This window comes from Simochromis diagramma, unplaced genomic scaffold, assembly GCF_900408965.1.
Source record: "Simochromis diagramma unplaced genomic scaffold, fSimDia1.1 OVJJ01000768.1, whole genome shotgun sequence".
In the NCBI taxonomy this organism is placed as follows: domain Eukaryota; kingdom Metazoa; phylum Chordata; class Actinopteri; order Cichliformes; family Cichlidae; genus Simochromis; species Simochromis diagramma.
This window is the reverse complement of record NW_024387035.1, coordinates 148,276-161,894: the sequence shown is the minus strand read 5'-3', so window position 1 is coordinate 161,894 and position 13,619 is coordinate 148,276. Positions and strand designations below refer to the sequence as shown.

Below are 13,619 nucleotides of genomic sequence, written 5' to 3'. Positions count from 1 at the left end.
CAGAAGCGTGTCTGAGGTTGTTGTATTGTTTTCTATTTGTTTTCCTGTATTTGGGACTCATGTTTGTGTACACTTACAGTAGAAAGAGATAATCTATGAGTCCAGTGATACATTTTTATAAAAAATGTTTCTGTTAAAAATTATTCTGAAGTAGTCACTTCCTGTGAGTTGCGGGAACTGGAAGTTGTGCGCCGGAGAGACAAGATAACGATAACACGGAACATGGAATCTACAACTTCTCTACTGCTGGTTTTACAAGGCGTACACAGTAAAAACATGCTGGCTAATTTGTTAAGCACTTGTGCACTTTGTGAAAAGTAATAACTGGTTGACATGGATGTCGTATGTGCTCTTAATATTATTTTACTTGTTTCTAGTTTTCACGGTGCTTCATGATTGTGAGAGTAAGTGAGAGGAATAAAAAAGAATTGTGGACATCAGTACGAAGCGTGGATTCTTTTGACCAGAGTTGATACACTGAATTTCCTCTAAGACTTTAAAATAAGTTTCAGTGTGTGGCTGTAACTCAGGTAATAGACCAGGTTGGTAGGTATCTTGCCCAAGATACTCATAGTCATTGGTAGGTATGTTGCCCAAGATACCCATGTTGCTAATGATTCATCTATGTGTGAAGGATAGATAATGATAAGATCAAGGGCGTAGATTTGGCATGGACAGAAAGGACATGTCCCCACCGATATCCAGTGATTATTGAATTGTCCCCACCTATAATTTGATCTCTTCGAGTAAAGAAAAACAAACCCGATAGAAAGAAAAAAAAAAGATCTGTCAACGTCTCATTCACCCAGCGGTGCAGAAAGAGTTAAATTACGTTCTCTACTGGAGTCCTACCTCATGTGACAAATATGGCCAATATGATTGGCTGTGCCTTTCATGGCCATACATGCCAACACTCCCAATTTTTCTGGGAGAATCCTGAATTTCAATGCCCCTCCTGAAAATCTCCCAGAGCCGCCATTCTCCCCAATTTCTCCTGATTTTCCACCGGGACAACAAAATTGAAAAACCATATCCCAGGTTGGCAAGTATGTGCTAGGCTTTGGCCCACATCAGTCTAAAATTGTATGTAACCATGAATAACGTGATGCCATGTCCACCACGAGAGACTGGACAGTATAGATGTAAAACAAATATGCCAGCAGTTTATCTCAGTTAATGAGAGGAGAAGGCATGTGTTTGCCTCCTTCACATAGTGGACATTGAGTTGTTGTGTGGGGCACCAGTAGTCCATGTCTGTTGCTGTAACAGTAGCTCATGTTTAGAATAAAAAATCCCAGCTGATTTGATAGGGGCAATAGTGTGCCTATTGCAATCATGGCTCAAGAGTTGGGCGTTTGTCTTTAATCAGAAGGTTGCTGGTTCGAGCCCCGGCTTGGACAGTCTCGGTCGTTGTGTCCGTGGGCAAGATACGTTACATGTTGCCTACTGGTGGTGGTCAGAGGGCCTGGTGGTGCCAGTGCCCTGCAGCCTCACCTCTGTCAGTGCGCCCCAGGGTGGTAGTTTGCATTACCAATGTGTGGATGACTGGATGTGTAAAGCACTTTGGGGTCCTTAGGGACTAGTAAAGCGCTATACAAATACAGGCCATTTAAAATGTTGCATGATTTTGCTGAGAGACCTTTTACTTTGTGGTAATCTTAGATGAGTAGTTTGGACAAAAACCATGTAATGCAGTGTTCCCTTAGTGCTAATGTATGAGAGATGTTGGTGTACTATAACTGAAGTAATGTTGTTAAGTCCCTAAGGTCATATTCTTTTATTGTCATGACTGTATTTGAAGCTATTTTTACACTCTATTTTTATTTTTGTATGATACCTGAGTTATATGGAATATGGCTGAAGTAAACTAAAGTCTAAAATCAGTCATTTGTTTAATAGTAAGTAATAGTGTCTGTGAAGGTTCTCAGTCATCCGGGTCATTGTAGACTAAGGTGCTTGGAAAGAAAAGCGTCTGGACTTCTTTGAGTTGCTTGAAGACGTTTCACCTCTCATCCGAGAAGCTTCTTCAGTTCTAAGGGTCAATTGGTGGGGAGTCCCAGATATAAACCCAGTGGGAGTTTCCCTGCAAACGGAGACAAAGGACCCCCTGATGATCCTCTAACTAATCACATGAGCCAAGGTGTGAAAGTGGGTTTGGGACCTAATCAGTCAGGGTTTCGGGTGAGCTCATTGTGAAACCTGGCCCCACCCTATCATGTGATTTCCTGAGGTCAAATGGCCAAGGATATGAGTGGGCGTTAAGGCGTCTAGTAAGGGATCTCAAAACTGGATTATAGATGGCAGAGAGTTGGTGTCGTAAACCACCGCCTATTGACTATATATATATATATATATAAAGCGTTATATAAATGCAATCCATTATTATTAATGTTTGTACTAACTTGGTTTTAAAGCCTTTACTTTAAAATAAACGTGGTTCAATAGTCAACCTTAATCTTACAGCGAATGTGATAATTTTGTGGATAATTAAAGTCAGTCATATATCGACAAACACAACAAGCTGAAAGTCAGTGATGCTGCTCGGTTTGCAGTCCTGAACATCACGGCACAAGCAGGATTCACTGCACTGTTAATGTGAGCTGTGTTATATTGCTGCCTCTGTTCGGTGGTGTCGAGCCAAACGCACTTTAACGTGTGTTTGAACGAGCTGACGGTTCACTCGTTAAGCTGAAAGAAAGATGCTTTAATCACAGCAGTCACACATGTGTCCACTGCACCATCTGGAACTCTTCTTGTTTACACTCGTAATAACACAAACACTAAATCCTGCTTCTCTGGTGCTGTTGTGTAGCAGTGTGTACACCTGAGACACCTGTCTGTCTGTCCTGCACTCTCTCTCTGTTTCTTTCTCTCTGATTGTGGAATAAAAGTATGAACATGTGTTTATAAGTTACACTTGTGTTTGAATCCTGCAGCTTATCACACATTTGATTTCCATGTGTGACGACTGCAAGTGTCCAGAGTGAGGACAGACTGAGGGACCCACTGCTGCACATCATCTGTGAGGCTTTGCAGCCCTGATGATCCACCAGGACAAACTCAGCAGTGTGTGAGGAAGAGGAGGAGGAAGAGCCAGCAGCAACTGACAGATGCAGAGAATAGACAGACTGTTCCCTGTTTGTGAAAGACTGCTAGGAAAGTTTAACATAACTAATTGTCTGTCCTGAATCAGTCTTATTAGGTAATGTTCAAATAATTTTATGTTAAGTGACGCTGAAAAACTAGTTCATGCATTTATTACTTCCAGGCTGGACGACTGTAATTCATTATTATCAGGATCTCCTAAAAACTCCCTGAAAAGCCTTCAGCTGATCCAAAATGCTGTCAGGGACTAGAAAGAGAGAGCAGATTTCTCCTGCATTTCCACAAACGTAAGTATGCAGAATCTGGTAATGAGTCTTTCACATCACTATGGAGGAGTTTTGGTTATGTATATTTTGCAGAATTGATTGAATTCAGCCACATTGGAGGTTTTTCAAATTCATCCCAAATACACTTGATGTGATTCAGTCTGATTTAGACTTTGACTTGGAAACTCCAAAACCTTGATTTTATTTATTTGAGTCATTCAGAGTTGGACTTGCTGGTCTCTCTGCGTAACCTGAGTGCTCTTGAGTTTCAGGACATAAAATGATGTTTGAACATCCTCCTTCAGGATTTCTGAGAGCAGAATTCATGTTTTCCTGAAGCAGCAGGGCAGCCCAGACCATCACATCACATCTCACTGCTGCTGTGATGTTCTGTTTATGAAATGCTGTTAGTTTGATGTCTGATGTAGCGGGAGTCAAACCTTCCATAGAGTTCAGCTTTTGTCTCTTCAATCCAAAGAAAAGTTTTCCACAAGGATCATCCAGATGTTTGTGGCAGATGTGAGATGAGTGTTTGTGTTGTTTTTGCTGAGCAGTGGTGTTCTCCTTTTGACACACTGCAACACTCCATCTTAATTTCCAAGTTAAGTACTTATGGTGTGATAGGAATAGTGTTGAACTGGTTAAGCAGCTATTTAGATAATAGGTTTCAGTATGTGCAGTGTTTAGGCTTCATCTGAAAGAATGAAAATAGAATGTGGGGTCCCTCAAGGTTATGTTTTAGGACCAAAACTTTTTAATTTATATATAAACAACACTTGTGTTGTTTCAAAAATGTTACATTTCGTTTTGTTTGCAGGCGATACAAGTCTTTATTGTTCTGGAAAAAACTTGAAAGAATTGGTAAAATTATGGTTATTGAAATGAATGAGTTAACTTAAATTAAAAAAAATAATTGAATTAAAAATGGTTTTAAGTAAATGAGTTATCGCTGAATTTGGAAAAAACAAAGTTTATGATATTCAGAAACCGTCTAAAGGAGGAAGAGATAGTATCATCTATAGAGGGAGAATTAATTGAAAGAGTGACACAATTCCATTTTCTGGGTGTAATAGTGGATGACAAGTTAACATGGAAATCTCATATTGAACATGTTGGAAAAAAATGGCTAAAAGTATTTATATCCTGGGTAATGTTAGATATAAATTAGATTACAAGGCAATGCAAATATTATATTTTTCATTATTTCTACCTTACCTGAGTTATTGTGTTGAAGTATGGGGGAATACATATGTGACTAATATGAAACCATTATACTTATTACAGCTCCTTTTCATGCTTGGAAACAGTGTAACTTCAATTAAAAGGAAGGTTGTGTGTAGGAAGTGAATTGCTGATGTACCATGTGTGAAAAAAAAAAAAAAATTTATATATATAGAATTCCCCACTCGCCCCTGCGGGCGGTTTATCCATCAAGCTCGGGTCCTCTACCAGAGGCCTGGGAGCTTGAGAGTCCTGCGCAGTATCTTAGCTGTTCCTAGGACTGCGCTTTTCTGGACAGAGATCTCCGATGTTGTTCCCGGGATCTGCTGGAGCCACTCGCCTAGCTTGGGAGTCACCGCACCTAGTGCTCCGATTACCACAGGGACCACCGTTACCTTCACCCTCCACATCTTCTCGAGCTCTTCTCTGAGCCCTTGTTATTTCTCCAGCTTCTCATGTTCCTTCTTCCTGATGTTGCTGTCATTCAGAACTGCTACATAGATCACTACGGCCGTCTTCTCATGTTTGTCTACCACCACTATGTCTGGTTGGTTAGCCAACACCATTTTGTCCGTCTGTATCTGGAAGTCCCACAGGATCTTAGCTCGGTCATTCTCCACCACCCTTGGGGGCGTCTCCCATTTTGACCTCGGGACTTCCAGGTTATACTCGGCACAGATGTTCGTGTACACTATGCCGGCCACTTGGTTGTGGCGTTCCATGTATGCCTTGCCTGCTAGCATCTTGCACCCTGCTGTTATGTGCTGGATTGTCTCTGGGGCATCTTTACACAGCCTGCACCTGGGGTCTTGCCTGGTGTGATAGACCCCAGCCTCTATGGATCTTGTACTCAGAGCTTGTTCTTGTGCTGCCATTATTAGTGCCTCTGTGCTGTCTTTCAGTCCAGCTTTGTCCAGCCACTGGTAGGATTTCTGGATGTCAGCCACCTCCTCTATCTGCAGGTGGTACATACCATGCAGGGGCCTGTCCTTCCATGATGGTTCCTCGCCTTACTCCACTTTCTTGGGTTTCTGCTGCCTGAGGTATTCACTGAGCATGCTGTCAGTTGGGGCCATCTTTGTGATGTATTCATGGATGTACGTTGTCTCATTCTGGACTGTGGTGCTGACACTCACCAGTCCCCGGCCCCCTTCCTTCCGCTTAGCATACAGCCTCAGGGTGCTGGACTTGGGGTGAAACCCTCCATGCATGGTAAGGAGCTTTCTTGTCTTGATGTCAGTGGCTTTTATCTCCTCCATTGGCCAGCCTATTACCCCAGCAGGGTACCTGATCACGGGCAGGGCGTAGGTGTTGATAGCCCGGATCTTGTTCTTACCGTTCAGCTGACTCCTCAGGACTTGCCTGACCCTCTGCAGGTATATAGTTCTAGGCATTCCAGTATCCAGCTGTGGGGCATTGAGTCATAGGCCTTCTTGCAATCAATCCAGGCAGTGCGCAGGTTGGTCAGTCTGGTCCTGTGGGGCATTGAGTCATAGGCCTTCTTGCAATCAATCCAGGCAGTGCGCAGGTTGGTCAGTCTGGTCCTGCAGTCTCGGCTGACTGTTCTGTCTACCAGTAGTCTACTTGGTCTGTCAGTAGCTGGTGTTTTGTGCCTCTGGTATTCTTGCCCATCCCTTTCTGTGCCCCACTCACGTATTGACCCATGTGCCTTTTCATATTAGCTGCTATATGATGCTATATGATGCCTGACAGGAGCTTCCACGTGGTGCTGAGGCAGGTTATTGGTCAGTAGTTGGAGAGGACTGGTCCCTTCTTGGGGTCCTTGAGGATCAGGACCGTCCGGCCTTCGGTTAGCCATTCTGGGTGTCTCTCGTCAACTAGCAGCTGCTTCATTTGTGCTGCCAGGCGCTCGTGCAGTGCAGTCAGCTTCTTCAGCTAGTAGGCGTGAACCATGTCGGGCCCTGGTGCTGTCCAACTCTTCATACTGGAGACCCTTTCTTGGATATCTGCCACTGTGATGGTTACTGGACCCTGTTCAGGGAGGTCGCTATCGTCTGCCCTCAGATCCACTAGCCACTGAGCATTGCCGTTATGAGTTGCGTCCTTCTCCCATATGCTCTTCCAGTATTGCTCCGTCTCCAGACTGGGCCCGTTCAGCAGTCTGTCTCAGCTGGGTGGTCCGAGGGGCCACTAGAGCCTTCTATCTCCACTGGAGAGTCCGAGGGACTGCTCCACCTTCTGTCTCCGCTGGATGGTACGAGGACTGCTTCAGCCTTCGTTTGCCTACGCTGCAGCCTGCTTCCACTGGAGGTCAGATGAGCCCATCCAGCACCATCCTTGCCTGGTCCAGCCTCGTCTGGTCCTGCCTTGTCTTGTCCGGCAGTTGCTACACCGCCGTTAGGTCCCGCTCGGCCTGTACCACCTCACCTTTGCCGGCCGCTCTCTAGGCCCCTAGCTGGACATTGTTACTGTGAAAGGCGGCCTCCTGAACGAGTTTGTTGCTGCGGTTGGCTTCGAGGTCGGCTTCGCGGTCGGCCTCCGGATCTGCTCTGTCACCACCACTGCTTTCCGTGTGGTTTGTTCCCGTACCTGGTTGGTCTTTTTTTCTCCGCCGCTGCATTCCGCGGTGGAGTTTATATATATATATATATATATATATATATATTGTGTCTTTTTGTCAAAAGACATTCAGAAAGAAGACAAGACTAGTTTCGATTGGTAAATTCAGTCTTTCTTATTTATTAGTTGATGATGATACTCCCAGACAATTATTTTATCGTTATAACTGCATTAAAATCCATTGAGCCAATATTTGCAGCTTCTATGGCAAAAGTGTTTATAAATGATGAGCTTCCAACAATAAGTTAAACATATGATGAGTTTGGAAAAATCCCGTTAAAAAAGTCCCATTAATCAAACATTTGGATTAATTTTCATGAGCTCAGACTTGTTGAAAATCCAGAGGGGCTGGAACTGTGTGAACTGAGCTTCAGAGAAACACAACATACTGATATTCACTGTGAAGCTTTGAGTGGAAAAAATATAGAAAAACAACACGTGGGCCTGGAACAATAGTAGCTTGCATCTTTAAAAGACTGAAGAGGAAGAAGTTTACAAGAAATCATTTAGAACAGTTTCAAACATCAACTGATTGAATCTATGAATCTGAAAACATGTTTCTGAGTGAACGAGACAGACATGTACAGACTGAACTATCTTTTCAACAACTGTTACAGTGTTTCTCTAACAGGAGGACACTCTTTACACTCAACTCAACAGAAGCACTGATGAACCATATTCAACTGCAAACCCAGGATAGAGAGTTTCAGTGAATGTGGTGTTGAAGGTGTAGACGTGGATCAGAGTGTCAGAGAAGACTCTGTAGAAGGACAGAGTGCCAGCAGGACAGTCCACATACACTGCCACTCTGTTAGAGGAAGAGGAAGAGGAGGAGGAGGAGGAAACAGAGGTTAATCTGTTATTGTGAACTACACCTTGAGTGTCATCATTAGAGCAGATCAGACACCAGGAAAGCTCATTCCCTCCAAACGTAGAGTCCTTACTGATTCCTTTCCTTTTGATTCTTCCGTAACTCACTGATACATGCACCTCTCCTTTCCATTCAACCTCCCAGTAACAGCGACCAGTCAGACCATTTCTACACAGCAGTTGAGGATCACCATCAAATCTGTCTGGATGATCAGGATATGACTGAACCTCATCAAATGTACATGTCACCCTTCTGTTGTTGTCAGACAGTTTGAGGTATTTTTGTGCTGTCATTGTGTCGATTGTGAGTTGACAGGAATCTGATGGAGAGAACAAACACAATCCAGCTGCAGTTATTGATCCATCATCTGTTCATTGATCGACACTTTGATGATGACGCCTGACATCAGAGATGTGAATGAGTGATGTGACAGTTTGAAGATGGTTGAATGTGTGCTGCTTTGTTTTTATGAATCACATTAAAAAACACACTTACACTTCCTTAGACTTTGTCTGAGCGATAGGACTCCAGCAGGCTCCACCCTGAAAGGAGGAGGGGGGTCAGACCAGCACAGTCTCTTTCAGCAGGCACACATGGACATTACATGGCTTTCATACACATGTTAGACACCGATAAAGGAACAGTCCGAGATTTTCACAAATACACTTCAATCCATATGTGGCTCAAACTGCTAATGATCTGCACTCAGTACAACACTGTATTGAATGAAATATAACTGATTCAAACTGTCACCTTCATTATTTTTATATTCCTCTTCTGTTTAGCTGGAAAGGACACCTCCCTGCCTTTGATTTTATTAATGACCTTTCATAGTTTCCTGTAGCATCCAGCGATCTGAAATGTGTTTCATGCTTTCTAACATACACTATAAACTCAAAACGTAAACTCAAAACTTTTAGAACACCCTTTTCTACATATTTATTGCAGTTTAAGTCCTGTTAAGCACCCACACCCCAAAAATTAGGGGAAAAGGGAGGAGATCGCATTTAATCCATCATAACACGGGTTTAGAAGTATAAGTCCAAACATGTGTGGTATCCAAAGAAACAACGAAAACAAGTGATGATTAAAAGAGCAGTTATGTAAAAGTCCACTAAACAAACAACTGAACCAGAAATTCTCATGTAACCAGCTAAAGAAAGGCTAGCTAGCCTTCAGAGCTATCACAGATTCCAAATACCAATGTTCATCATGCTCAGACCATAATTCACTGAAAGAGCTGCAAAGGAAGACCACGAAATCACGTAGCGGTTCAAATGCACTAAGACAGAAGTTGGCTTACCATCCTGAGTTTTTTTTTCCCATTATTTCTGCGGTAGCCAGTAGCCCTGTGATATCAGCAGCTACCATGGCTAACTGGGCACATCAGAGCCACCTCTGTCCAAAACCATCATTTTAGACCCTGCTACAGACACGTCACTGGACAGACGGCGCATGCTGTAAATCTGGGCCCATGTGGGGTTTGGCTGCAACTTCTGATTGGTTGGAGCTAAGTGAACATGGCATTGTTACTGTGATTCTATTTGCTCAAACAATTAAAAACAGGTGTTAACAATGCCAAAAAGTTTCAGCCTCTCAAAGTTTAAAAGGCCAGACGCCATTTAAACTACATGTGTACTACATGTGTGTGGCAGAAAGGGCCAGTAGCTTGTGAATATGTGGTTAATTCTTCAGAAGAGTTCTCTCAGGAGATTAGAAAGAAAATCGTAGACAAGCATGTTAAAGGTAAAGGCTATAAGACCATCTCCGAGCACCTAGATATTCCTGTGACTACAGTTACACATGTCATTCAGAAATTTAAGATCCATGGGGTTGTAGCCAATGTCCCTGGACGTGGCCGCAGGAGGAAAATTGATGACAGATCAAAGAGACTGATAATCTGAATGGTAACAAAAGAGCCCAGAAAGACTTCTAAAGAGATCCAAGCTGAACTTCAAGCTCAAGGAACATTAGTGTCAGACCATCCGTCGTAGTTTGAGCTAAAGAGGGCTACATGGGAGATGACCAAGGAGGACACCATTGTTGAAAACAAATCATACAAAGCCAGACTGGAATATGCCAAACTACATGTTGACAAGCAGCAAAGCTTCTGGGAGAATGTCCTATGGACAGATGAGAAAAAAATGTAACTTTTTGCCAAGGTACATCAGCTCTATGTTCACAGACGGAAAAATGAAGCATATCAAGAAAAGAACGCTGTCCCAACTGTGAAACATGGGGGAGGCTCGGTTATGTTCTGGGGCTTCGTTGCTGCATCTGGTACAGGTTGTCTTGAATCTGTGCGGGGTACAATGAAATCTCAAGATTATCAAGGGATTCTAGAGAGAAATGTGCTGGCCAGTGTTAGAAAGCTTGGTCTCGGTCGCAGGTCATGGGTCTTACAACAGGACAATGACCCAAAGCACAGCTTAAAACACTCAAAAATGGCTAAAAGGAAAACATTGGACTATTTTAAAGTGGCCTTCTATGAGCCCTGACCTCCATCCTATTGAGCATCTTTGGAAAGAGCTGAAACATGCAGTCTGGAAAAGGCATCCTTCAAACCGGAAACAACTGGAGCAGTTTGCTCATGAGTCGGCCAAAATACCTGCTGAGCTGCAGAAGTCTCACTGACAGTTACAGGAATCGTTTGAATGCAGTGATTGCCTCAAAAGGTTGTACAACAAAATATTAAGTTGTAGGCAATATCATTTTTGTCCAGGCCTGTTTCATGCATTTATCTTTTTTAAATAATTCAGTTGAAGCATGGTTGAAAAGCAATGTCTGACTTTCATTGGTTAACATTCATAGAATTTTTATTTATTATTACTTTTGTCAGATTACAGTTATTTCTGTGACCATTGTGAGTTTTTCTTTCATTGAATGAAGGGTACCGACCATTTTGTCCACGTCTTTATCTGAAAGGTTTATTGAGTGACAGAGAAAATTGATTTTTGAACTTTACTTACAGTTTCTGGGTTACTTCACTGCCCTGAGCGAGACCACTATTCGGCACTCTTCCTTAATTTTTCAATTTAAAAAGAAAATAGAAAGGAAAACATTGAGTCAGTGGGCAACAACTCCAAAATGTACTTCAATTGAATTGCTATCTATGTACAGCACAAAGACCTGCAGTAGTAACTACTTGTTTTATAACTTTATTTAAGCTCAATAATAAAAGTAGACAAAGTAAAAACATAACATTGGGTGTAGCGTGTTTTCCACGAAAGTCAGTTCATGAAAATGAAATTAAAAGATGAAAGCAAGATGAATTGCTTAAATATCAATAAATCAAAGGTGTTAATTTCTTCATGCAATTTTTGGAGAGGTAAAGGTAAAACAGGCATAACAGGATAATCTTTTTAGAAATGTTATTATTTAATGTATTAATAGTTTGGCTGGACAATTAACAAATTAATGGCATGCTATTTATTAAGGGAGTAACTGGGAAGAAAAATAAATAAAAAAAAATATTAACTAATCTGAATCGCTAAAAAAAAACTAACAAAAAATATCTTTAGGATATTTCCTCTAAGTAATTTGAGGAGAAACGTGAGAAATTTAAAAACATAAAGTGACACAACCTGACTCTCAACATGCTTAATAAAATAAACCTTTGTATTTATTTTGTTGTTTTCATGTCTTTTTTTCACTTACTATTATTCATCATCATAATAATCAACGTTGCCACCTCCACTGCATGGTCTGAATAGCTCTGTATCATCACATCTACCGTTTTCAGCCTGTCTGCATTCTCCAGACGACTCTTTTTGATAGTCTGGAAATCACCTACAGGTTCATTCTGCAGGTAAAAGTGGAAACGTTTCAGCTGTTCCTCTCCCAGATCATCCAGCATTTCCAGGAGTTGCAATGGAACAGACTTCGCCATCATTGATCTGTAAAATACGAGAGGGCATTTTCATCTGAAAGAACAAGAGATTATCCATTAACTGTGGATACAGGAGGAAAGACTGAGTTTTTGTCCCAGTCACTGGACTAGCTCTTTATTCTCTCAAGGATAATTGGGTGCATGTGAGTTTCACCAACCATGAGGTCTTTTTGCCGCATTGCTGGCAAAAAGTCCGACTAGTTCCCAGTGGGTGATGGACTCCATCAGTGTTGCCCTATGTCACTGATTCTCTTCTTAATAGACAGAATTTCTAGGTGTAGCCAAGTGGCAGAAGGTTTCCACTTGGGTGGTCTTAGAATCTCATCTCTGCTTTTCACAGTTAGTGTGGTTCTGTTGGCTTCTTCAGGTGGTGGCCTTCACCTCTCATTTGCAATGGAAATGAGATTCAGCACCCAAAATGGTGAAATACCCACTCTGGGGTGAGTTACTACCCCAAGTGGAGGAATTTAAGTGTCTCAAGTCTTGTTTACGAGTGAGGCGAGGACACGGGAGATCGGCAGATGGATTGGTGCTGAGTATCTGAGTGACCCAGCCATCTGGGAGAAGAGGGAGTGAGAGGATTTTTCCGCTCCGTGTTGGTATTCTCAAAAAGCCTGAGAATCCTCTCAGAGAGCTCTGAGCTTAGCCTCCAAATATCAGGAAGGAGTCCAGCTTAGGAGGTTCGGGAACATGATAAGAGCTGAGTTTTTTTGACATGTTTTTAACTGTCTGACTCACACCTGAAAAATGAGGCTGTGCCTCATCTGGGCCTATGAGTGTGGAGCAACTTTGTCTTTCTTTTCAGATTTTCAGAGGCTATTACTGCAGTTTGTTGTCTGATTCTTTGATGCGATTCAAACAGGAGTACAAATGGATTCTATGATCAATCAAGGAAATATGAAGTTTACAACCCGACTGCAATCAAACACATTACAACTAACATTCATGTCATTTTAATTTTAAAGGACTGACAGGAAACATTTGGACACTGATGCATGTGATTTAATGGTGAGACAATGTTTTCATTCCAAGAAATAAAAAGGCACAGTTTGTTTATGAAGTTATCAATCAAACATGAACTGTTTATAAAGCTGTTTGTTTCAACTCAATCAATAATTTAGAATCATGTGGATTTGTCTTCAAACACAACAGTGATCAAAGTTTATCCTGAACTAAGAGCTGAACATCTGGTCCAAACATCACAGAAACAAAGAGTCAAACTGTTAAAGGAGGAAAAAAGCAAACTTACAGTTTCTTCACACATACCAACAACAAGATCCACTCCACACCTGGACACTAAACACAGACACACAGGTGAGCTGCTTCCTGGAAGGAGGCGGGACTCCACCTGAAGAGTGTGAGAGGGCGACACCTTCATGTGCTGATTTACAAATATGTTGTCTGACTGCTCAGACTGGCTCAGAGTGAGCAAACTGATCACAGCTCGTCTCTGACACTTCAAACTATAAAAGTATGGAGGACCACAAGTGCCACGCTAAAAAAAACACATGTATACGGCTTGTGTCACTCAAGAATGCAAGCTTGATCGATGACCTTTTGACCTTACTGGAAGTACAGGGTGGGGCATTTATATGGATACACCGTAACAACATGGGAATGGTTGGTGATATTAAAGTCCTGTTTGTGGCACATTAGTATATGTGAGGGGGCAAACTCCTCAAGATGG

General features: G+C 42.2%; 1 protein-coding gene across 1 annotated transcript; it reads right to left on the bottom strand.

Annotated features, from left to right (window-relative positions):
• Positions 1-7,282: 7,282 nt before the first annotated feature.
• On the bottom strand, positions 7,283-13,619 carry LOC120740788 (stonustoxin subunit beta-like). The gene is made up of 5 exons (XM_040043271.1): positions 13,182-13,619; positions 11,701-11,939; positions 11,013-11,064; positions 8,539-8,585; positions 7,283-8,362 (listed from the first exon to the last, which is right to left on the bottom strand). Exons 2-5 carry the CDS (start codon positions 11,933-11,935, stop codon positions 7,821-7,823), a joined length of 876 nt encoding a protein of 291 aa, XP_039899205.1. The 5' UTR covers positions 11,936-11,939; positions 13,182-13,619; the 3' UTR covers positions 7,283-7,820.

Coding starts and splice junctions, on each gene's coding strand:
- LOC120740788 (XM_040043271.1), bottom strand. CDS start 11,935: ATGATGGCGAAGTCTGTTCCATTGCAACTCCTGGAAATGCTGGATGAT. Junction 8,586..11,012: donor AGTGAAGTAACCCAGAAACT/GTAAGTAAAGTT, acceptor TCCTCCTTTCAG/GGTGGAGCCTGCTGGAGTCC. Junction 8,363..8,538: donor CAGACAAAGTCTAAGGAAGT/GTAAGTGTGTTT, acceptor TCTCTCCATCAG/ATTCCTGTCAACTCACAATC.